This window comes from Phyllobates terribilis, unplaced genomic scaffold, assembly GCF_046119375.1.
Source record: "Phyllobates terribilis strain yellow unplaced genomic scaffold, ASM4611937v1 Scaffold_8__6_contigs__length_399053987, whole genome shotgun sequence".
NCBI classification, from domain to species: domain Eukaryota; kingdom Metazoa; phylum Chordata; class Amphibia; order Anura; family Dendrobatidae; genus Phyllobates; species Phyllobates terribilis.
In genome coordinates, this window is record NW_027362768.1 from 368,503,930 (window position 1) to 368,526,842 (window position 22,913).

Below are 22,913 nucleotides of genomic sequence, written 5' to 3' on the forward strand. Positions count from 1 at the left end.
AAAATGTCAGGTCTGATGCTGCAGTCTTCTGTCCCCTCTCCTTGCAAATAGTCCATGCAGATTTTTAAAACATCCTACCATTTTGTGTATACAGCTCCCATGCAGATCTATGCATCTCTACAGTTCAAGACTACGAAAACAATTGTGATCTGACCATGGTACTGCTCTACTTTTCTTGCGAAGTTGCTGACAATAATGTCAAGAAGTGTCTGCAAGACAGGGTAACCATAGACGCATAGGTCTGCCTAGGAGCTGCGTACGCAAAACGGTAGATTTAAAAAAAAAACTTCAAAACTAGCTGCTTATTTTTTAATTTTAGAGGCATTAAAATAAATGGTTGCAAAAGTATACATACCTGTAAGTATTCTTTAATGAAGGCAGCAGAGCTGTACGAGCATACTCCGGTCAGGGTCTGACATTTTGGACACAACTCATATCGACGTCATCTGTGTGCACAACTGGCAACTTTCCTGCCAAACTATCTAGTTCCTTTAAAGCAGCGGTCTCCAACCTGTTGCAACTACCAGAGGGGATGTTGGGAGTTGTAGTTTTTGCAACAGCTGAACAGGATAGAGATCACATCAACATCTTAACTCCTATGTGTTACTCACATTGCATTGATTTTTTTTTTTACATTTTTTAAGCCGCAAGCAGTTGTGGTGCAATGTCCCTTTAAGATCCGAAAATTTGGGGTATTTCTAAGGACTGCACTAATCAGCACCCATGACCTAAAACGAGCACCCATGACAGTGTAAATGGACTAAGAACACAAGCTATACATATATAGCGTATATAGAAAAAGCACAAGCCTGCGCTGCCTCGCCGTGACAATGGCGTTGCCTTGTTATTAGCGAGCTCTGCATTCATCGCAGGAGGGACTCCGCTTTAAACGCACATTCTTGTTGCCTAGTGAAACAATTGTAATTGGGATATCATCCAGCTGGGTTAATTACCCGTCATGTAATTGCCCCCCTCTCACTCTCCACAATGTGCTCTGACGTCACCTGCCACTTCTTAGTAGTTTATGTAATCCTGTAATACATTAATCCCGCTCCAAGCTGTCAGTGTGTCCTACACCCTCAAGGTCTTTTGTTTTGCAGCCCGAGAGCGCGCGCTGCATTATTAATCAGGGCCTCGTAAATCGTTAATTCCAATCACTGCCGGGTGACATGAGACGTCAGCAGCAGCGCCACGGTCACCTGCCCGGATCTCTTACACCACGCTAAACATTTCATTGGATTCCATTTACGGTCCTAAAAAATCAATTTTTTTTTTTTGCTACGGATGTCAGTGCGCTGTTCACACTTTATAATGCACAGGGTGAAAGGTGCAGTAAATCAGCACCTTTTCTGCAGCATTTATGGTTTTGCATTTTTTTATGCTGCGGAAATTCCACGAGGAAACATACCCTACAGACCGTGCATGAGTTTATAGATGGATTTAGCTGCAGAAAATCCATTGCGTAATAGAGTAGATGAGATTTTACATCAATTCTTTCTACAGATTTTGGATTAAAGGGACTGTATCAAGTTTCTATGTGCAGGAGCACGCCGCTCCGCTCCTCTGCCAGGGGAGTAGTGTGCTCCTGAAGATTGACTGTTGAGGCCGGCTCCACGGCTGAGCTGCTGGCCCAAAATGTCCGCTCCCCACTGCACAAAGGCACTTAGGCCGGCTGGATCTAGAGATCTGGATTGTTGAAGAGCAGTACAGCAAACAGCTTGCAAGCGCGCTCTCTTGACTCAAGAAGCCGCCACCTCTGATGTGGCCTGTACAAGCTGAGGGGAAATAATTTTCAAGAAGCAAATTACAATTTTACCTATTTTATAGGACAAGACAACCTTGCATGGTGGCTCAGTGGTTAGCACTATGTAGAAGGTTAAAATGGATTTTCCACTGCGCAGTTATGTCATGGGCATAAAATTCAGTTCATCAGTAGCTAAAACATTATCTGCACACACTGCGGGGAAAAAAAAAAAAAACGCAGCATAAGATGACCTGCGATACAGATTTTATATCTCCTACATGTCAATTCTTGCCGCAGATATCACCATTTGCACCGGAAAGGACAAAATCTGCATCAAAACTCATAGCATCTTCACTACAAAATCTGCACAATTTAATGTGTACTTTCCTTTTTTTTGGCACTGCAGATAAGAGAAATGTGAGAGATATAAGATGGATGGATATTCCTCCTCTGTTGTAGAATTTCAGCTCTTACTTTTGATACCTTTTTCCTCGCCGCCCACTCACACCTACAGAGCGGCACATTACTCACTGCACCGTCACCCTGCGCGGATCGTTTTTTCTCACCAGTAAATGGCGATTTGCTTCTCAGTGAATTCCCCCCCAAATTAATTATGCTCCAATATTATGTTCTTAAAGGGGAAACTCGCGTCATTATCAGACGAACTGCTCTATCCATTAAACTACAAGCGTTAACACGTGCATTCTGCATCTCGTTAAATTATATAGACACCCTCTGAGGGGAGCACTTTTTTTTTCCCCTAAGTGGCTGTCTTTAAAAGTTTTGCATAATTTGATTTACAGGCTCTTTGTTTCCCTGCACATTGATGGCTGCAATTTGAGTTCACTGAGAATTTGTCAGTAAGCTCATTCTAAGGGGAAATTGATAACCTCTTTTATCCATTTTTTTTTTCTCTTTTTACTCTCAGCTTAAATTATGACCAAGTCACAGTTCAGCTCAACTTTCATGTGGTCTGTGGTCACATGTCAGCACAGAAGAACGCAAATTTTTTTTTAGTTCGTTTTTTTCGCAACTGGGTATCATTAAAGAGTTTGCACCGTTTGCCTGTATTATGAGGTCTATTGCTGGCTACGGAATGAGATAACCATTTCTGACAAAAGTAAAAAAAAAAAAAAATCTCAGCTGATTTATGACCACGTGATATTTGAGCTGAACGTTGTGGTCATAAATCAGCTGAGAAGATCTTAAAAGAAGGAAGATTAAATTCTCAAACTCTCCAGAATAAGTTCACTGACTGATTCTTAGTTAACTCATTTCACAGCCAGGAATACCCAAGTGCAACACAGAAACTACGGAATACAAACGGTGCAAAATTTGTATTCATGGAGTCATATTCGCTGTACGATGATGTCTAGGTCAGGATCAATGTACATCGTAATGGCAGTCTCCAGTGCCCATACTGCGCCCGCATCAACAATAATGAATGGTGTGCAATGCACAGAAAGAAATAACCCATTACAAAAGCCGTGTGATAAGACAAAAGATTTACTGCTGGTAGAAAGGTCTGTAGAAAATAAAATCTCTTCTCCCACCCCATAAAAATCGAGGACTGGAAAACAATTCGTAGGCTGCGAGGAGCCGGGATGATATGTGCAGAAAACGTGGCGCAATCATCGAACCATGTGGCAGATACTTAATACGTGCAGCTGTATAGGTTTAGAGGTCGCCCTGCTCAGGTTACCCACAGTATGGATGCAAGGAAAGAACGTGCCCGCATGTGGGGGAGGGGGCCACCGGGTGTCGTAGCACTGTGGGGTAAAGGCTTAGTGCCAGGACAGGTACCAGCGCTCACAGACTGGCTTAAGGTTTGCCAGCTGCAGGTCACCGATCCTTCTATATAATGGGAGAAGAGAGATATTGTGTTCTGTGACGTGTGACGTCAACGCCCGGAGCGATTAAGACGGAGGTCAGTGCTGGATCGTTGCCTTATTGATCTACCAGATAAAAATAAATTGCCTGTAAATTAACATCTAATTCGTCGCAGTCCATAAAAATCCGAGCAGCTCGTTACATTCACGTGGAGGAATTTAAACAGTCGCATTTCAACCCCAAGAATAGGGGAACTAAGGCAAGTTGCTACTGATCAGTTCCTTCTTTTGGCGGTGCCAAAAAGGTGCCAGGAAGCCGGGCGGTCTTCTATCGATAGTCCGGAGATTCTCACAAGTTTGGCGCAAGCCAGTTTAGGAACTTCATGGCCACTTCGAATCCAAGGAAACACGCCTGAGGAGGAGAAGAGATGAGGGGGTTAATTAGTCACAGGGTCCTGCAGTCGTTCTTCTCTGCTAAATGGTTATCTGGTTCTGGGAAAGCTGGGTGAGATTTAAAAAAAAAAAAAAAAAAAAAAAAAAAGTTTGTCCTTGATTAACATATCACATATCAGTCTACACGAGGCCCGGACCATATAGGATTTAGGAGATTATTTTCAGCCACTGAGAAATCCAATAATCCGGGATTATAAGTGGTGTTTTGGGATTGGTCGAAAAATCTGTAATGATTATTAAAACATTTTCAATTATATTAATGGTCGGGCAGATCCAAACTAATAAAGTATAAAAAAAACAAAAACGTATAGTATACCATTATATAATAATATATTTTTTTATTTGTTAAAAATCAGAAAGTCGTATGGGACCCAAAATAGTAATGAAAATATCTACAACTGATCTAGAAAAACCACAAGCCCCAATAGAGCCTCACTGACGGGAAAATAAAATAAAAACAAGCTATAGCCCTAGGAGGGCGAGGAACAAAAAACAAAAAAAAGAGGCCCAAGAGCCGCAGGATCCTGGAGCCGGCCCATTACTCACAGCGTTGGCAGGGAAGGCGCGGAGCATGACCGGCGTGAAGCCTTTATACAGTGATCTGATTCCTTCCTCACGAATTAATTCTCGTAAGACGTCCCGGAATCCGTTGGGATATTTTCCGGCCGGGGCTGTGGGAGAGATGCAGTAAATATACAGACAGGTAGTTAGAGGTTTAGCCTCTTCGAGGGATGTTACAACTCCCATCATCTCCATGGTGACTCCTCATCATTTCCTCTGCGGAGCCCGACCCTCCATTATCTACTTTTCCCTCTACGCTGGGAATAATAGACCTTTATAATTCTCCGTATAGAAACCAAAATGGTCTCATCGGTAAGGATGTACATTTTGTACTATAGCAGCCAATCGCAGCGCAGCTTTCATTTTTCTAGGGCAGTTTAAAAAATAAAAGCGGCGCTCTGATTGGTTGCTATGGCAAAGATGGCAAAATCATTGGTTGCTAAGGGCAAAATCAGACTTTTTGACAGGCAGGTTTAATATAATTGGAGCCTACTGTCTGATATCAAACCATAGCATAGCATAGCAGGGTCCTAACTGAGTGACAAAACGGCACAAACTGCGCCATATCCACTGATATAATAGGGGAGATTTATTAAAGGGTGTACAGAGAGCGTTGTTGCCCATAGCAACCAAACACACAAGGTTGCTATGGGAAACCCAGACAATTTCATTTACATTCCTGTGTTGCCGTATCCCCCGTGGAACCAGGCTAGATTTGCATACATGTGGGTGTGGTCCTTAATATGACACCCTTATAGAAGCGGGATGACCACGCCCACTTGGATAACAAGGCTAGATTTGCATATACGGATAAAGTGGATATGGTGGCAGACAGGGATGTAAATGGCCCCAGTCACCTTTTGGATAGGTGATGAGATTTAATGCTTCGTTCTCAGACTGGGACCCTGCAATGCCCCTCTGGGCCGGAGCGGCAGCCCACATCCATTCTCTATGGGATTACCGGTGATGGCAGAGTACATAAGTTGGCTTTTTCTGGCCGTCCATAGACATTGAATAAAACAATGGTGCACATGAGCTTCACTTCAAAGCCCCATTCTCGGGAGGAGTGGTGGTCCCAGCCGTCGGACCCCCACCCATCTGCAAGCGATTGCAAAGTCTTCAATGTTGGGAATAAGCCCTATAATGTACCCCCATATTGCAATGCTGGGAGTTGTAGTGCAGAGTCAGCCCTGTCGCGGGTTGGCCTGCACCGCACATCTCCATGCTGTATATATAACAGTATGTTGCGGGGGGGGTTTCGGCTGCCGCTCAACTTCGGGCCCATTACGAGCTCGCGGCCCCGCGGAGATGAATTCAATTCACAAGAGGCTCGGAAATTATTAGCACTTGAAGAGGTGGAAAAAGAACGAGGAGCGGAAGAATAAGAAGGGATTTACTGAAATACAACTCTATTAACACGCCGGCCTGCAGATCCTCACAGCGAAGCCATCACCCACCTGTCTGGAAACGAGATTTTAGCACGTCTGGGGGAATTGCCACAGCCCAGTTAAAGATTCCAGCCATTCCTCCGGCGAAAAGAATTCGAGGAACACTCAGCTCACTGACACTGTCAGAGATGGGGGAGGGAGAAAAAAAAAAATAAATTTAAACTTATAGCAGGACTTTGGCCTTGCACCAGTAATGTGAATGACTGCACTAAGCATAGGATATACTGCAGAAGCAGGTTTACAGGGCTCTGGAATGGCGACCATGGGCTACCAATGTGGCCGCTTCCGAGAATTTTTTAACTCAACTTTAAATCGAGCTTTCCCAACTCCCCCATACTTACAAACCCTCGGACGAGCCTAGCGTTCGTGTGTTTTTGGACACTTCTAGCAACAGAGTATCCCTCCAAAAAAGTATCAGACATAATATTTTGGGAGAGAGTCGGGAGACCTGGCCCACATATAAATCAGATTGCCATCCGCTGTGGCTGAAATTATCCCCCTTTTATGTAATGTGTATGGGGGTCTTAAAGAGGTTGTCCACTACTTTCAATGCTAAAGTAGTGGACAACATCTAAGTGGTGCCCATCTGTAAGATGCAATGCGGCTCGTGACCAGTCCGCATACAGACAAGTGAGCAGGTCAACACCGTGCCAAGGGCAATGAGCAACCATTACGAGGCAGAATATCCCTACAAAGGCACATGTCCGTCCCGGCCTGCAAGAAATGCAGCCTCCAAGAACTAGCTGCGATTGGCGCCAGTTTAAGATCCTTTCAGACGAACCCATACAAAAAAAAAGGGCTACTGCATAATGTATATCATGGGGTAATTTTTTTTAATTTTTTTTTTCAATGGCTTCCTATGGTGGCCGGATGTCGGCGAATCCATCTTGACTGTGGCCATGGCTGGGCATAAACCTCCTGAGCATAGTGACCACAATCGCAGAGCATCCCTAGCCTAAGGCTGCGTGCCCACGATGAGTTTTTCAAGCGTTTTTGCTGCGGAATTTTCGCAGCGTAAATGCTTGTAAAGCGCTTGGTATTCCTTCCCCCATGGTCCCCAAAGACAATCCACAATTTCAATGCACATGCTGCGGATTTTTTCGCAGCGTTTTTTGATGTGCGTAAAAATCTGCAGCATGTTCATTATTTGTGCTTTTACGCATGCAGAATTGCCTTCTCAATGCATTAAAAAACGCAAAGCAATTCTGCATGTGCAAAACGCTTCAAAAATGCACGAAAAACACGTGTCAAATTCCGCATGCGTTTTTCCGGGCAAGGACATGCAGAAATGAAGCGGAAATTTTCCGCTTCATTTCTGCATCGTGGGCACATAGCCTAACACACGTCAGATTTGTGCCAAATCCACATCAAAATCTTCAAGATTGGCTTTAAAAAAATAATAATAAAAAAAAAAAAAAAAAAAAAATCGTACATGTGAACATACCCTTAGGGTATCTAACTATTTCAACGCTGGTCAGAGTCTATAAAATATGTTAAAGGGGGTTTTGCTTTCTCCTAAAGAGATGGCACTGATACGGAGAATGGAGACGTACCCCCCTTTTTGCATGTGATGTTCCAGCTTTCTTTATAAACCTGTCTGACCTATAAGCTGGACCTTATGTCTACAACTCCTATAGCTGGATAAGAGATGTAGCAGAGCACAATGTGTTTTCCAGTGTTCATTATGATCTCTTTCCTCGTTAATATAACACGGAGCTGTAACGGCAGTTCTATGAAACCAGGGAACATTGTGTTATTATAAATGACCAACTCGGCTCTTCTGCATCAGTAATTTTATTCTCCCCCCCCCCCCCCCCAGTTACTAAATAAACATGACACAGGGATAAAGGAGGTTACGTACCATGATGGATCACCTGTAATACTTGGCTGATTATAGGGCTTTACTTGCACCAATTATATCTGTGCACACAACAAACCCTCCCCACGCCGGGCTGAGGACTCGTCAGGCCGGATATTCTGGCTCAGCCCATCCATTCACAGGAATAAGTTAAGCAAAGTTATACTATTTCAGAAACCACAGACATCAATGTCCCAGAGACGGGAGACGAGGAAATGGAGCGGCGACCTCAACTGATTCCCAAAATGAAGGAGCCGCTCCTCTGCGTCTAATCGGCCCCTTTATTACGTCAGGAAAACAAGCTTCTCTGAACTGAAGTGAGGCAAACAGAAGCGAAGGGGCCTTCGTATTTTATGCACTGTGGGGACCCCCAGCAATAACACCCCTACATATACTACCATTACTGGAAAAGGAGTGGCCCAAACCCTTTAATGTGCTTTATCCTTTAAACCTCATTGACCGTGCAATGTCCTGGTGCAAGTCCACTGAGCAAAGCAGACACTGCTATGCAGCGACTATGCCATTACCTGTGGCCCTCAGGTGTCAGGACAGTCTTCAGCCATTCGTAGGTCATAAAGTACATTCCACTCGCTGGCACATCTACGACACAAAAAGGACAATCATTAACCTACAGCAGATAATCGAAATCCCAGCACAAACATGGCAGCCCGCACATCAGTCCCAGCAATGGTCACCCTCCTTCCCCAGAGAGACAAGTCTGCCTAGTTGAGGATCGATAAATCCACTAACATTGTATCGCACCCCAACAAAGCAGAAGCCTGGGAAAGCTGGTTGGCAACCATTGTAGGACCAGTAATAGCAGCCACACAGGTTTCCCAGATGCAGCTAGTAACGAGAATTTTTAACGGGGGTATTCCCATCATTGCCGTGATATGCCATCACTTTACAGATTGAGAGTTATCCTCTATACAGACCTTGCTGATCACTGGGACCCCCCCACCTATCCAGAGAACGAGAGGAGGTGGAGCGTGCACCCCTCTGCTTCAGTCATTGACTACATTGAGTAGAGCGCTCCACTCGGATATCTCCGGCAGTCCTATAGACAATGAATGGAGTGGTGGGGTGCATGCAACACCTCCTCCTCTGGACTGGTCGGACTGCCAGTGATCAGCAAGTTATACCTTATTCATATGAAAGGGGATAACCCCCTTTAAATATTGGTAGGCGTCTGACATGTGGTACCCCAACAATCCTAAAGAATAAAAGGGCTGCGGTTCCTGCATAGCGGTGCTCAGAGAATGGAGAGTCACCGCAGTTCTGTGTCGAGCCGCGTGCTCCGAGCGCCACTGCCCCATCTCCCTTTTATTCTCAGGCGCATTGTGGCTCCCAAAGGATCTGACCCCTCAGCAATCATCCTTGGCCATTATTTTACAAGATGAGAATACCCCTTTAAAAAAAGTTCAGTACAGCAGGTGCGAAGCGCCCCGATCCCGCTGGGGGGAGATCACGGACCCCCGTTATTATAGGACCCCTCTATAGCTCACAGATACCCTCAGGTCCTGGAAATGTACAGATCAGCAGGAAGAATACAATTAGCTACCAGGAAGCCGGCCTGACCTTGAATCAAGTCATTTACGTCCCGGATTTGCAGGATTCTGCAGCCGTGACTCTGATTAAGATGTGAGATTTAATCAGTGTAATAAATTGCTCCTGAATCTCATTATCTGCAGAAAGGGCCAAGTGGTGCGGCTGGGTAACCCGGCGATAATTAGGGAAGGGTCCCCCGAAATCTACACACTTTCTTAGCTGTTCTACCCCGGCGTATAACTACAGGCTGACATCTCCTGCTCTGCGATGGCTCCCCCTAGTGTTATTTGTGATATCTGCAGCGCGAGTCCCCATGCATCCTCCATCCTATATACCTCTCATGAGGGTCAGCACCGTCCCCTTGTATATTCCTCTGATTCCAGCCTCTCTGTATATTTGCCTGGCACAGTCCATGGGGCCGGCATATTTCACTTCTCCAGTGGCGGCCTGGATCTGGAAGATAAAAGCATATTTCCATTGCACGGTCTGATGAGCAAACATTGCACCTCTGTAATTGTCCAGGATAGTAAGGGGTGAAGTGGTCATTATCTTTAGTCGCTCACGTGATCATTTAAACGACTCTTTGCCTTCACAACTTTGATTTATAAAGTATTCGGAGGAGGAGCAGAAATCAAACTTCAAAAAAGTTGTACAGAATTAAAAAAAAAAAATAAAAAAAAAAATAGCTACTTTCCAACACAACAGCACCACACCTTTCCACAGGTTGTGTGTGGTATTACAGCTCAGTCCTATCCATTTTAACCCCTTCCCGACCCGTGTCACACCGTTTGTGACATGGAAAACAGTTCGTTCCCGACCCATGTCACAGCGTCTGTGACATGGAGGGAAAGACCCCCTGCAGCGCCTGCGAGCGGGGTCGCTCAGGTGTCACAGTTGCTACTGCAACTGGACATCCTGAAGTCGACCCCCCGGGGGGTGGATTAACCCCCCCGTGCCTGGGACCCCTCCGATTGGCTGTTTCATTTTCACTTTTAATGAAACTGCCAATCGGTATGAATTAAATATTTCACCAATGAAAATTGGTGTAATATTTAAATCTGGGCATGGCCTGATGCTTACAGCATCAGTCATTGGCTGGGGGGAGTGTCACCTCTGTCCCCCCCTCCCCCCAGATCTGATTGGGGGGCTAGCGTCACATGGATACTAGCCCCAATCAGATGTGGAGGGAGTTTTTAATGATGGCCGCAACTGCCCGTCCATGGATCGGGTGCCGGCCGTTGTGGACCCTCTGCTGCTGCCTCCTGTGGACCCTCTGCTGCTGCCCCCCCGTGGACCCTCTGCAGCTGCCCCCCCGTGGATCGCCTGCTGCCGCCGCTGATCGCCTGCTGCCGCCGCTGATCTGCATCAGGTAGTATTGCCCCCGCTCCCCCCCGACCCCCCCTCCACTCCACCCTGCCCCCCCCTCCACCCCCGACCCCCCCTCCACTTTCATACCTGCACCCCGACCTCCGCTCCCTCTGCTCCCTCTCCCACGTCTTCATCCACCGGCTGCTGCTCTCCTTCTGACAGCCGGTGGACTGTGATCACAGCAGCAGCAGGCTCAGTGTAAATGCCCTGCTCCTGTGATCAAACCCACCATCCCCCAGTCCCAGTGATATCACCCCCCACCTCCCAATAATCACCCCTCCCCCAGTGTTCACCCCCCCTGTCCCCAGTGTTCACCCCCCCTGTCCCCAGTGTTCACCCCCCCTGTCCCCAGTGTTCACCCCCCCAGTGTTCACCCCCCCTGTCCCCAGTGTTCACTCCCCATCCCCAGTGTGCACCCCCCCATCCCAGTGATCATCCCCCCCCCCCCGCAAACCCAGTGATCACCCCCCTTGCTGCTGCCGGCTCCTGCCCCAGTGATCACCCCCCTTGCTGCTGCCGGCTCCTGCCCCAGTGATCACCCCCCTTGCTGCAGCTGCTGGCTCCTCCATCTCTTCAGCCCCCCCCCTACGCCTGACAGCCCCCCTACGCCTGACAGCCCCCACACGTGACTGCAGAAGGTTACACCAAGCACACACACACGTACACTCACACTATAATAAAGTTTCGATTTTTTTTTTTTTTTTTTTTTTTTTTTTTTTTTTTTTACACACGCACACAGCACACAAAATGTCCCGCCCGTCCCACTCATCCCAGTCTAGGGCGTACTCAGCTTAGTAGGCTATGTCAGGTTGGTGTGTGTGTGTGTGTGTGTGGTGTATACACTACAATATACCACACCGCACACCAACCTGACATACACTACACAATGGTGTCCACTAACAAATTGGAACCATGTTGCGTTTGGAGAGTCCCTGTGTGCCCAAACATTGGAGCTCCCCCACAAGTGACCCCATTTTGGAAACTAGACCCCCCAAGGCACCTATCTAGATCCATAGTGAGCACTTGAAACCCCCAGGTGCTTCACAAATTGATTCATAAAAATGAAAAAGTGGAAAAAAAAAACACTTTTTTATTTTTACGGATTAATTTGTGAAGGACCTGGGGGTTCCAAGTGCTCACTATGCATCTAGATAGGTGCCTTGGGGGGTCTAGTTTCCAAAATGGGGTCACTTGTGGGGGAGCTCCAATGTTTGGCCACACAGCGGCTCTCCAAACGCAACATGGTGTCTTCTAACAATTTGAGCCGACAATTTGTTAGCGGACACCATGTTGCTTTTGGAGAGCCGCTGTGTGCCCAAACATTGGAGCTCCCCAACAAGTGACCCCATTTTGGAAACTAGACCCCCCAAGGCACCTATCTAGATGCATAGTGAGCACTTGGAACCCCCAGGTGCTTCACAAATTGATTCATAAAAATGAAAAAGTGGAAAAAAAAACACTTTTATTTTTACGGATTAATTTGTGAATGACCTGGGGGTTCCAAGTGCTCACTGTGCATCTAGATAGGTGCCTTGGGGGGTCTAGTTTCCAAAATGGGGTCACTTGTGGGGGAGCTCCAATGTTTGGCCACACAGCGGCTCTCCAAACGCGACATGGTGTCCGCTAACAAATTGAATGGAAAATCGGCTCAAATTGTTAGCGGACACCATGTTGCGTTTGGAGAGCCCCTAATGTGCCTAAACAGTGGAGCTCCCCCACAAGTGACCCCACTTTGGAAACTAGACCCCCCAAGGCACCTATCTAGATGCATAGTGAGCACTTGGAACCCCCAGGTGCTTCACAAAATGATCTGTGAAAACAAAAAAGTACTTTTTTTTTCACAAAAATTTTCTTTTAGCCTAAATTTTTTAATTTTCACATGGGTAACAGGATAAAATGCATCCTAAAATGTATTGGTCAATTTCTCCTGAGTACACTGATACCTCATATGTGGTCGTAAACCACTGTTTGGGCACATGACAGGGCTCAGAAGAGAAGGAGCGCAATTTGACTTTTGGAGCTAATTTTCCATTCAAAAAGTAAAATGGCGCTCCTTCCCTTCTGAGCCCTGCCGTGTGCCCAAACAGTGGTTTATGACCACATATGAGGTATCAGTGTACTAAGGAGAAATTGACCAACAAATTTTAGGATGCATTTTATCCTGTTACCCATGTGAAAATTAAAAAATTTAGGCTAAAAGAAAATTTTTGTTAGAAAAATAAAAATGTTCATTTTTTTCTTCCATGTGGCTTTAGTTCCTGTGATGCACCTGAAGGGTTAATAATCTTCTTGAATGTAGTTTTGAGTAGCTTGAGGGGTGCAGTTTTTGGAATGGTGTCACTTTTGGGTGTTTTCTGTCATGTACACCCCTCAAAGGGACTTCAAATGTGATGTGGTCACTAAAAAAAATGGCTTTGCAAATTTTGCTGGAAAAAAGAAAATTTGCTGATGAACTTTGAACCCTTCTAACTTCCTACCAAAAATTTTTTTTTTTTCAAAAATTGTGCTGATGTAAAGTAGACATGTGGGAAATGTTATTTATTAACTATTTTGTGTCACATCACTCTCTAGTTTAGCAGAATAAAAATTCAAAATTTGAAAATTGCAAAATTTTCAAAATTTTTCCCATATTTTTGATTTTTTCACAAATAAACGCAAATATTATCGACCTAAATTTAATACTAACATGAAGCCCAATATGTCACGAAAAAACAATCTCAGAATCGCTAGGATCCGTTGAAGTGTTCCAGAGTTTTTACTTCGTAAAGGGACACTGGTCAGAATTGACAAAAATGCCAAGGTCTTTAGGGTCAAAATAGGCTGGGTCCTGAAGGGGTTAATGTAGCTGAGCTGCAATATCAGACATAACCAACATCCCAACCCTTACCCACCTCTTCAACCTGTCACTAACAACTGGTGCCTTCCCTTCATGCTTCAAAACACGCCTCGATCACACCCATCCTCAAAAAACCCTCCCTTGACCCATCCTCTCTGTCTAGCCATCGCCCCATATCACTTCTCCCTTATGCCTCAAAACTACTGGAACAACACGTCCATTCTGAACTGTCCTCCCACCTCTCATCCTGCTCCCTCTTTGACCGCCTACAATCAGGCTTCCGACCGCATCACTCGACTGAAACTGCCCTGACTAAAGTCACCAACGATCTACTAACCACCAAATCCAGGCGACACTACTCTGTCCTCCTCCTCCTAGACCTGTCATCTGCCTTTGACACAGTGGACCATTCACTCTTACTCCATACTATTATCCCTCGGCATCACAGACTTGGCCCTATCTTGGATCTCCTCATACCTAAAGGCCCCGTCACACTTAGCGACGCTGCAACAATCCCGACAACGATACGACCTGTCAGGGATCGTTGCTGCGTCGCTATGTGGTCGCTGGTGAGCTGTCAAACAGGCAGGCTCACCAACGATCAGGGGAGCAGCGACATCGTGGAAAGAATCTTTCCACGATGTCCTGCTCCTGGTTACCAGCCTGCTGAAGCAGGAGCAGGCTGGTAACTATGGTAAACATCGGGTTACTAGGGGCACACGCGCACCTAGTAACCCGCTGTTTATCATGGTTACCACTCTGCTACAGTGAGCGGGAGGTTACCGCTCACTTTAGCAGGCTCGTAACCATGATAAACATCGGGTTACTAGGTGCGCGTGTGCCCCTAGTAACCCGATGTTTATCATGGTTACCAGCCTGATCGCTGGTCCCGCTGGTCACACACAGCGATGTGTGCTGACCAGCGGGAGGGCAACGACCAAAAAATGGTCCAGGACACTTTGCAGCGATCAGCGACCTCACAGCAGGGGCCTGATCGCTGCAAAGTGTCACACATAGCGACATCGCTGGTGAGGTCGCTGTTGCATCACCAAAACCGTGACACAGCAGCGATCTCGCTATGTGAGACGGGGGCTTAACAGACAGGACATTCAGTGTCTCCCACTCACACACCACCTCCTTATCTCGCCCGCTATCTGTTGGTGTATCCTAAGGCTCAGTTTTAGGACCCCTGCTCTTCTCCATCTACACCTTCAGCCTGGGACAGCTCATAGAGTCTCACCTCTATGGTGACGACACACAGATCTACCTCTCTGGACCCGATATCACCTCCCTACTAACCAAAATCCCACAATGTCTGTCCGCCATCTCATCCTTCGTCTCTGCTAGATTTTTAAAACTTAACATGGATAAAACTGAATTCATCATCTTTCCACCGTCTCATTCAACCCCCCCCCCCACCAACTGACCTATCAAAGTCAATTGGTGCTCACTCTCCACAGTCCTGGAAGCTCGCTGCCTTGAGATAAACCTGGACTCTGATCTCTCCTTCAAACCACACATCCAAGCCCTTTCCACTCCCTGCCGACTTCAACTCAAAAACATCTCCCGGATCCGCACATTCCTCAACCAGGAATCTGCAAAAACACTAGTGCACGCCCTCATCATCTCCCGCCTCGACTACTGCAACCTCCTGCTCTGTGGCCTCCCTTCTAACACTCTCGCACCCCTCCAATCTATCCTAAACTCTGCTGCCTGACTAATCCACCTGTCCCCCCGCTATTCCCCGGCCTCTCCTCTTTGTCAATCTCTTCACTGGCTCCCCATTGCTCTGAGACTCCAGTTCAAAACCCTAACCCTGGCATACAAAGCCATTCACAACCTGTCTCCTCCATATATCTCTGACCTAGTCTCCCGGTACATACCCGCACGCAACCTCCGATCCTCACAAGATCTCCTTCTCTACTCCCCTCTTATCTCCTCCTCCCACAATCGCATACAAGATTTCTCCCATGCATCCCCCCTACTCTGGAATTCTCTACCCCAACACATCAGACTCTCGCCTACTGTGGAAACCTTCCAAAGGAACCTGAAGACCCACCTCTTCCAACAAGCCTACAACCTGCAGTAACCACCGCCGCATGACCAGCTCCACCCTCACCTAATGTATCCTCACCCATCCCCTGTAGATTGTGAGCCCTCGCGGGCAGGGTCCTCGCTCCTCCTGAACCAGTCACCGTTACGTTTTGTTAAAGATTATTGTAATTATTTCTACTATGTATACCCCTTTTCACATGTAAAGCGCCATGGAATAAACGGCGATCTAATAATAATGACAGGTGTGGCGCTATTCCTGGAAGAAAGCGGATTTCTACAACCCTTTTAACACCTTCATGATGCAGCCAATTTTTATTAGTTTTCCCTCCTTCTTCCAAGAGACGTAACTTTTATTTTTCCATGCATATATCCCCAAAAAAAGTTTTACTTTACAGGTTACATTTACAGATTAAAACTTCTATTTTGATGTTTTGGGGTTTTTTTTGCATTGGAAAAAAAAAAAAAAAAAAAAAAAAGGGAGAGAGAAACTAACGTCTTTTAACAACTCCAATTGATTTATTATTGCAGTACATAGTAAAATAGTGAAATTAAAAAAATAAATAAATAAATAATAATAAAAAAAAAAATGGTTTCCACGGGGGCCTTCAATAGGCTTCCATCTGATCTGCCACGTATACCCACCGGCACACGGAGATTGTGCTGTGGGGATTAGATGGGGCAATACGCGCTGGACTGTAATGGGGGGTGGGGTGGTTATAAATGGGGACGATATGGTTGTGGAAGCTCCTGGTTGTCACTAAGCACAATGTCGCCATCTGCTGTCCATATGATGGAATTGCAGGATGACAAATTCAAAAACAACATGCCCCATAATGCACCGCGGTTACAAAGCATTTAGTTTCTTCCATACCTGTAATAGGCACTTGATTCTCTCACCAGGTGCCATGATCGCCGTCGTAAAGACCCCGGATAACATGCCGGCTGCAAACAGCTGGGGATACCTAGAAACAAGAAAGATATACAGTCGCAAAGAAAAGACTGGCATCAAGATGCACCCGATCCGCAGCAGACTGGACTAGTACTGGGCAGAATGGAGGGTGAAGGTACAAATACCATAAACACACGGGCACAGAATATGGACACCGATGGCCGGGAACACGTACCTTACAACGCCGGGCGGAGGTGGGGATGGCAGGAACAAGCCCCTCCAGTATCCACAGCCTAGAAGAGCAGCAATGAAGACAGAGGGGCAACCGGAGATCACGGCATTAAGGTCACGTATGGTATAAAGTGACACTAAAGCCTATTTCTTCTGTGCAATCTATTGTTCTCTGTTATCAGCCATTTGAAGTTTGTGCAAGAGAAGTCCAGAAATCTCTTGGCCCAATGACTACCACTCTGTCACATATCCAGATTCATTCACCTCGATGCGTCTCTTTAGGTTTAGCTGATCGTATCTCTGCCTGCTGTCAGTGAATGGAGCCCGATACATCCCACAGTTCTGGGGGTACCGCTGTGGTTTGTGATGGGGGAATCGGCCCCCAAGGTAATGACACCGACCAACCATAACATTACTAACAGGTGATCGAAAGGCGTCAGGGCGCGCAGAGGTGATCGAAAGGCGTCAGGGCGCGCAGAGGTGATCGAAAGGCGTCAGGGCGCGCAGAGGTGATCGAAAGGCGTCAGGGCGCGCAGAGGTGATCGAAAGGCGTCAGGGCGCGCAGAGGTGATCGAAAGGCGTCAGGGCGCGCAGAGGTGATCGAAAGGCGTCAGGGCGCGCAGAGGTGATCGAAAGGCGTCAGGGCGCGCAGAGGTGATCGAAAGGCGTCAGGGCGCGCAGAGCGTCCCAGCCTCGGGCGAAAGGTGGTAAGGCATGCAGAGCACCACAGCTATGGTAGAAAGGGGTCAGGACATGCAGAGCGTCGCAGATGTGAGAGAGGTCACGGAGTCCAGGCCCTGAAGGCTCGGAGGGTCCCCCTGCAACATGCGCCCGCTGGGTGCAGCATTATAACTGGTCGATGGACGCTGTCCATACAGGGAGTATCGGGGCACTGCCAATAAAGCTGCTGCATTCATACACGAGGCTCCCAGTTGCCTCATTCCAAGGAATAAAGATAAATTTGCAGCAATTAATTCATCTAGCGAATGTGGCGGGAAGAGAAAGTCACCACGTAATGAGCAGATTAATTACCAGACGATCATTTTCCCCTAAACATAAAAATAGAAAAGTCTGTGTCTTACGTGAGAATTTCCTCCGGATGCTTCTGCTGCAGTTTCTTCCCAAGACCAAAACCGAAAAAGCAAACTGCAAACATTGGGGTGACCCCGATGATGGGGGCCGCCATCCCCTTGTACAGACCCTTGATGCCCTGAAGCAAAAAAGGTAAGAAGCGAGTCACTTCCCTGAACTATGCAGAAGTCATCACTCTAGGAGATCAGTAATCTCTCCGGGGATAAGCGGCTGTCAGTGACTGTTTGCACCGCTTATCTCCAGCACGCTTTTCTGATACCTTTTCCTTTTTTGGTGGGGGAGAAAATGTAAGGGCATTCAAATAACGCTGCATGAACCAGTCACCAGCCAATATGTGTAAAAGTACAGGTACAAAGTGCTACTGAGGGCGCGGAAGAGGGAACAGGGGATAGTTAGACCAGTCTAAAGAAGTGTGTTTTTATGGCACGCTTGAAACTGGGGGTATTGGGAATTAACCGAATTGTCCGCGGTAGTGCATTCCAGAAAACTGGAGCAGCAGGAGAGAAGTCCTGGAGAAGGAAATGGGAGGTTCAGATTATAGAGGATGTTAGTCTTAGGTCATTAGCAGAATGAAGGTCACGGGTGGGGCAATAGAGATGAGGGGGGAGATATAGGACAGACAATTCCTGGTGTTTTGTGGCAATGTGGGGTGATGTCAGGAGATAAGGTGTATAATTGGGTGTGATCAGCATAAAGATGGGACTGAAAACCAAATCTACTGATGGTTTGTCCTATAGGGGTGGTGTATAAGGAGAAGAGGAGGGGGGAGCTAAAACTGAACACAGATAGTAAAAGGAGGGGACCTAGGACTGAACCCTGGAGAATCCCTTAGGTTCCAGATAGTACATGAGACCCCAGAATGGCGCAGACACTTCAGATATCGGCCTGGCAGAGCTGCCCATAGAGTTCATCACAGTTTCACCCTTTTGCACCAAGTAAATTAAAGATTAAGCTGATAAAAAATAAGAAATACTAACTAGGAAAAAGGGCTTCAAACATTAGCATAAGGCAGACATCAACTGAACCCCATAATTAAAGGGGCTCTCCCGTCTTCATAGATGGATATTGTTATACAGTAGTTGTAAAAAACAGGCACTTTTGCAATTTACTGCTTATAAAAATTTGCAACAGTTCTTGAGATATTAACACTTTTACTTACAGATTGTTGCCTGGGAGACCGACCACCACTGCTGTCTATAACTTAAAAGACCTGCACTGAAGCCGGGCGGGTATTAGGAGGTAACGGTGCGCTCCAAGATCCTGGCTAGTTTCAAAACAGCACTTATAAGCACTGCTCATGTTCTGCTGTCTTAACAGCGGTGGTCGGTCTCCAAGGCAACAACATATTAACGTTTTTTGTTTTGTTTGCATCTCAAAAACAGCTGAAAATTTGAATAAGCAGTAAACTGCAAACTTGCTTGTATTTACACGCACGGTAAGGATGGGAATAGTCTTTATCTCTTTTCTGCAACGAATATAAGAATCCTTTTCTCTGACTCTACATCTTCCCATAATGCCACAGCCTATAAATGGGAGTGGCTACTGAAGGAAACCACAGGGGCTCCTGTTACTGGCAGGGGTACAGATTGGGGTCCAGAGACCCATATAGGTCTGACTGTCCTTGATGCAAGAAATCAGTGCTGGACCCCAATCTTTACCCAAGTGGGGGGGCCGGGTGACGACATAGTGACCGGATGACGATACCTCATTTACAATTGTCTTCTTAAAGCAGTCGAAGGTCCCCGAGTACAGAGGGCTCTGCCCCGGGCCCGGCTTCACTTGTGTCTGAATCCGAACCTACAACATAAATAAGAATAATTACAAGGAGGCAACTTACTTACTTTTTTTTTTTTTTTTGGGGGGGGGGGGGGGGGGATTCCTCCTTAATTTTTGGGGAATGCTGGGTGCATCCATTCCAGAATCCTCATTCCACTTTCCCAAAACCCTGAATGGCTCAGATTTGCCCTTTATCTTTCCCCATAAAAGCTGCCATATTAGTTACCCAAGGAAAAAAAGTAAAAAAGCATTATACTAAACTTTTGTTTCTATCCCTTTAAATAAGTTTCAGAGAAGAATAAAGATAACAAAGTGTCACCGCTGCCCCAGGAGCCAACGTACAGTCACAGGATGCCGCAGAGCCGCCCTCTACCCCTGTAACCTCTTACCTAAAAAGTTGTGAGCACCAGCACCCCCTGCAGGTGACTGTGCAGAAGGCAACTTTCTGCAAAACTGCTGCTCTAAAAGAGTCGCAGGAAAGTTGCACAAATGTTTTTTTTTTTTTGTTTTGTTTTTTTTGACCCAGCCTTAAGGGGAGGATATGCACACAGAGGTTTTATTTATTTTGTTTTTTTTTTCCCCAGGTGGGCAAAACTGACTTCAGGAAGCAGCAATTCTATCACCACATTATTTATTTATTTTTTCCTTTATTATTTTTTGCATCCTTGAGGCTGTGTGCACACAGGGAGTATTTGCAGCAGATTTTTTTCTGCACTGAAAACCAGAAGTATTGGCAGGAAAAAAAAAATGTACGCCTTTTTTCTCATTTATTTGAATGGGTGAAAAACAAATAAAAGAATTGATGAAGCAGATATGAAAAAAAAAAAAAAGCTTTGATGGAAAAGGAAAAAAAAAAAAAAGCAGCGTGTGCATGAGACTTAAGAAATTGCATTCACTTTGCTGATACTGTAAAACATTGCAGTATTCACAAACAAAAAAAGAAGCAAAGTGTGAACAAGCACACTCACTCTCAGGCGTTTTCCGAGCGTTTCCCACCCACCCCTTCCCATTGTGAAAAAAAACGCCTGAAGAACGCACTGGGGACTTATCGGCAACTCTCACCTTTATAGTGTCCAGGGGATGTCCAGCAAACACCAGACACACTCCTCCGAAGCCCCCTGCAAAAAAGTTCTTCACGGGGCTGATGACTTGCTGCTGCTGCTGCTTCTTCTTCTCAGCCATGATGACCGCAGTCTCGGGCACCGGACAGTGACAGCCGCCTCCCGCACTCAGGACAAGGTTTACACCCGCGACCTTCGCCCTACTTTCCCTTCCAGACAACTGACCAATCACAACAGGTATCCCTGCGACTCCTAACCAATCAAATGGCTCTATATCAACCACTTCCGCCCTCACTTGTTGACGGACAGCCCTCTCCACCAATCTCACGAGCGACATTTTTTATACTTCCGCCCTTCCCCAGGATCGCTGCCAAAACATGATGAGTGACATCTTAGAACTCCTATCAGCGAGCTGATTTTTTTTCATAAACCACGCCTTCTTAAAGGAAACGCATCCTGGTAAGTTAGCTGTGATCACTAAAGGTAAAAAGGTCACATTTCCTGACGGGAGCAATGAACGTGAAGACAATGTGCGCCCTGAATCTGAAGCTCTCAGCAAAGTGCAGACTCGTGCTTACACCTGGAGCTTGTTCACCTACTGTGTATGAATCTGTGTGCCGCCATCTTTGAAATGGGCAAAGTAATTTAAAGGGACATACACATCACATCATGTAAAAATAACCATAGTATCTAAATAGGGCGTCAGCGCTAAAAAAAATGTCATTTTCAAATATTAGTGAGGAATGTGAGTTATTATTGTGGGTGATCTGTTCAAGATCCTCATTTATTGTGATGATAATGACCATTTCTCTCTGGAGGACACAAGTCCATACATCACACAGAAAGCCGCTGATTTATAGGATTCTGGTCAGAAGCAACAATTACATATTCACATATAGATGATAAGCGCTAAATCAGTGGCGGTCAGAACAGGGGACTCCGGCATCACCCGCCCTACTGATACACTGGTATCTAGAAACACTTTGATTGGAGATGAGTCCGAGCGCCCCAAAACTGCTCCATTATACATTTATGGGGCTAATGAAAATGGCCGAGCTCAGCAGCTGATGTAGAATGTATCACTGATGCATGGGATAAACACTGGGGCTTCCGGCTACTCGGACTATCACCTAGTATGAGAACTGATGTCCCTGTAAATGTGCATTAGAAACCAACGTACCAGTACCATTCACTATTTTACCACACTGATATCCCTGTCAGGCCCTTATAAATTCTGTACTGATCCCAAATTACATCCTGTTATTATACTCCAGAGCTGCACTCACTATTCTGCTGGTGCAGTCACTGTGTACATACATTACATTACTGATCCTGAGTTACATCCTGTATTATACTCCAGAGCTGCACTCACTGTTCTGCTGGTGCAGTCACTGTGTACATACATTACTGATGTAGCACCCTGAGGATTCGGCTGCTACAGGGGTATTACGCCTCAAGCCAGAGGTGTGGTATTCCACTCCCGGGTAAGGATGGAGTGTGGAACTGAGCTCAGTAGGCTGCATGCACTACATACATCCCATTTCCGGGGGACAGACCAATGGTACTCCCACTAGAGAAATGTGCAGGTACGACAGTGTCTGTCCCTGGCTGGAGTGGGAGGGGGGTGGAACATCCCAGTAGTGTAGGGGCAGATAGGGGGAGCAGTCTGGGTAATGCTAGGAGCTCATTGGGTGCTGGTCACCTGAGCTCACACATAGAGGGAGTATATATGGTGGGAACCATCTTAGATCAGGGTCAGTCTGTCAGAGTTGAGTCAGAGAAGCAGAGCAGCTCAGCCAGCTCCAAGGCCAAGAGAGAGAGAGAGGAGAAAGAAGGACCCAGAGGGGGAGAAGAGGGAACTCCAAGAACCCAAAATTAGACCAGAGGGTGAAGAGTTGGCACAAGGGTACCGGATCCCAAGCTGGTGGAGGGCCCTAATCCTTAGCCAGAGACCGGAGGTCGTGGGCAGGATCTGCCACGACCACCCACTAAATCCACCCGGAAGGCAAACCAAGAATAGGGTCAGGGAACCCAGAGACAAGGGTTTTACCAACAAGAGGCCCGAGGGAGCCGGACTTAGGTGGATCCCTGGTGGGGAAGGCCAGAGAGAAGGACAAGTCAGAAAGGGAGCTCAGGACCACGCTCCAGAATCACCTGGGGGTTG

The 22,913-nt window shown here is 46.5% G+C and overlaps 2 protein-coding genes across 2 annotated transcripts in view; one reads left to right on the forward strand and one right to left on the reverse strand.

Moving 5' to 3' along the window:
* Positions 1–3,232: 3,232 nt before the first annotated feature.
* On the reverse strand, positions 3,233–21,005 carry SLC25A20 (solute carrier family 25 member 20). Its single transcript, XM_073644911.1, has 9 exons — positions 20,751–21,005; positions 19,617–19,709; positions 17,903–18,030; positions 16,572–16,662; positions 9,777–9,894; positions 8,421–8,493; positions 6,045–6,154; positions 4,573–4,697; positions 3,233–3,985 (listed from the first exon to the last, which is right to left on the reverse strand). The coding sequence occupies exons 1-9, from the start codon at positions 20,868–20,870 to the stop codon at positions 3,923–3,925; spliced, it is 921 nt and encodes a 306-aa protein (XP_073501012.1). The 5' UTR covers positions 20,871–21,005; the 3' UTR covers positions 3,233–3,922.
* LOC141157516 (rab GDP dissociation inhibitor alpha-like) overlaps positions 20,926–22,913 on the forward strand; it is a 28,967-nt gene continuing 26,979 nt past the window's right edge. The window contains exon 1 of the mRNA XM_073644910.1: positions 20,926–21,208. The gene's annotated coding sequence lies outside the window, so the exon portion shown is untranslated. The remainder of the gene's footprint in view (positions 21,209–22,913) is intronic.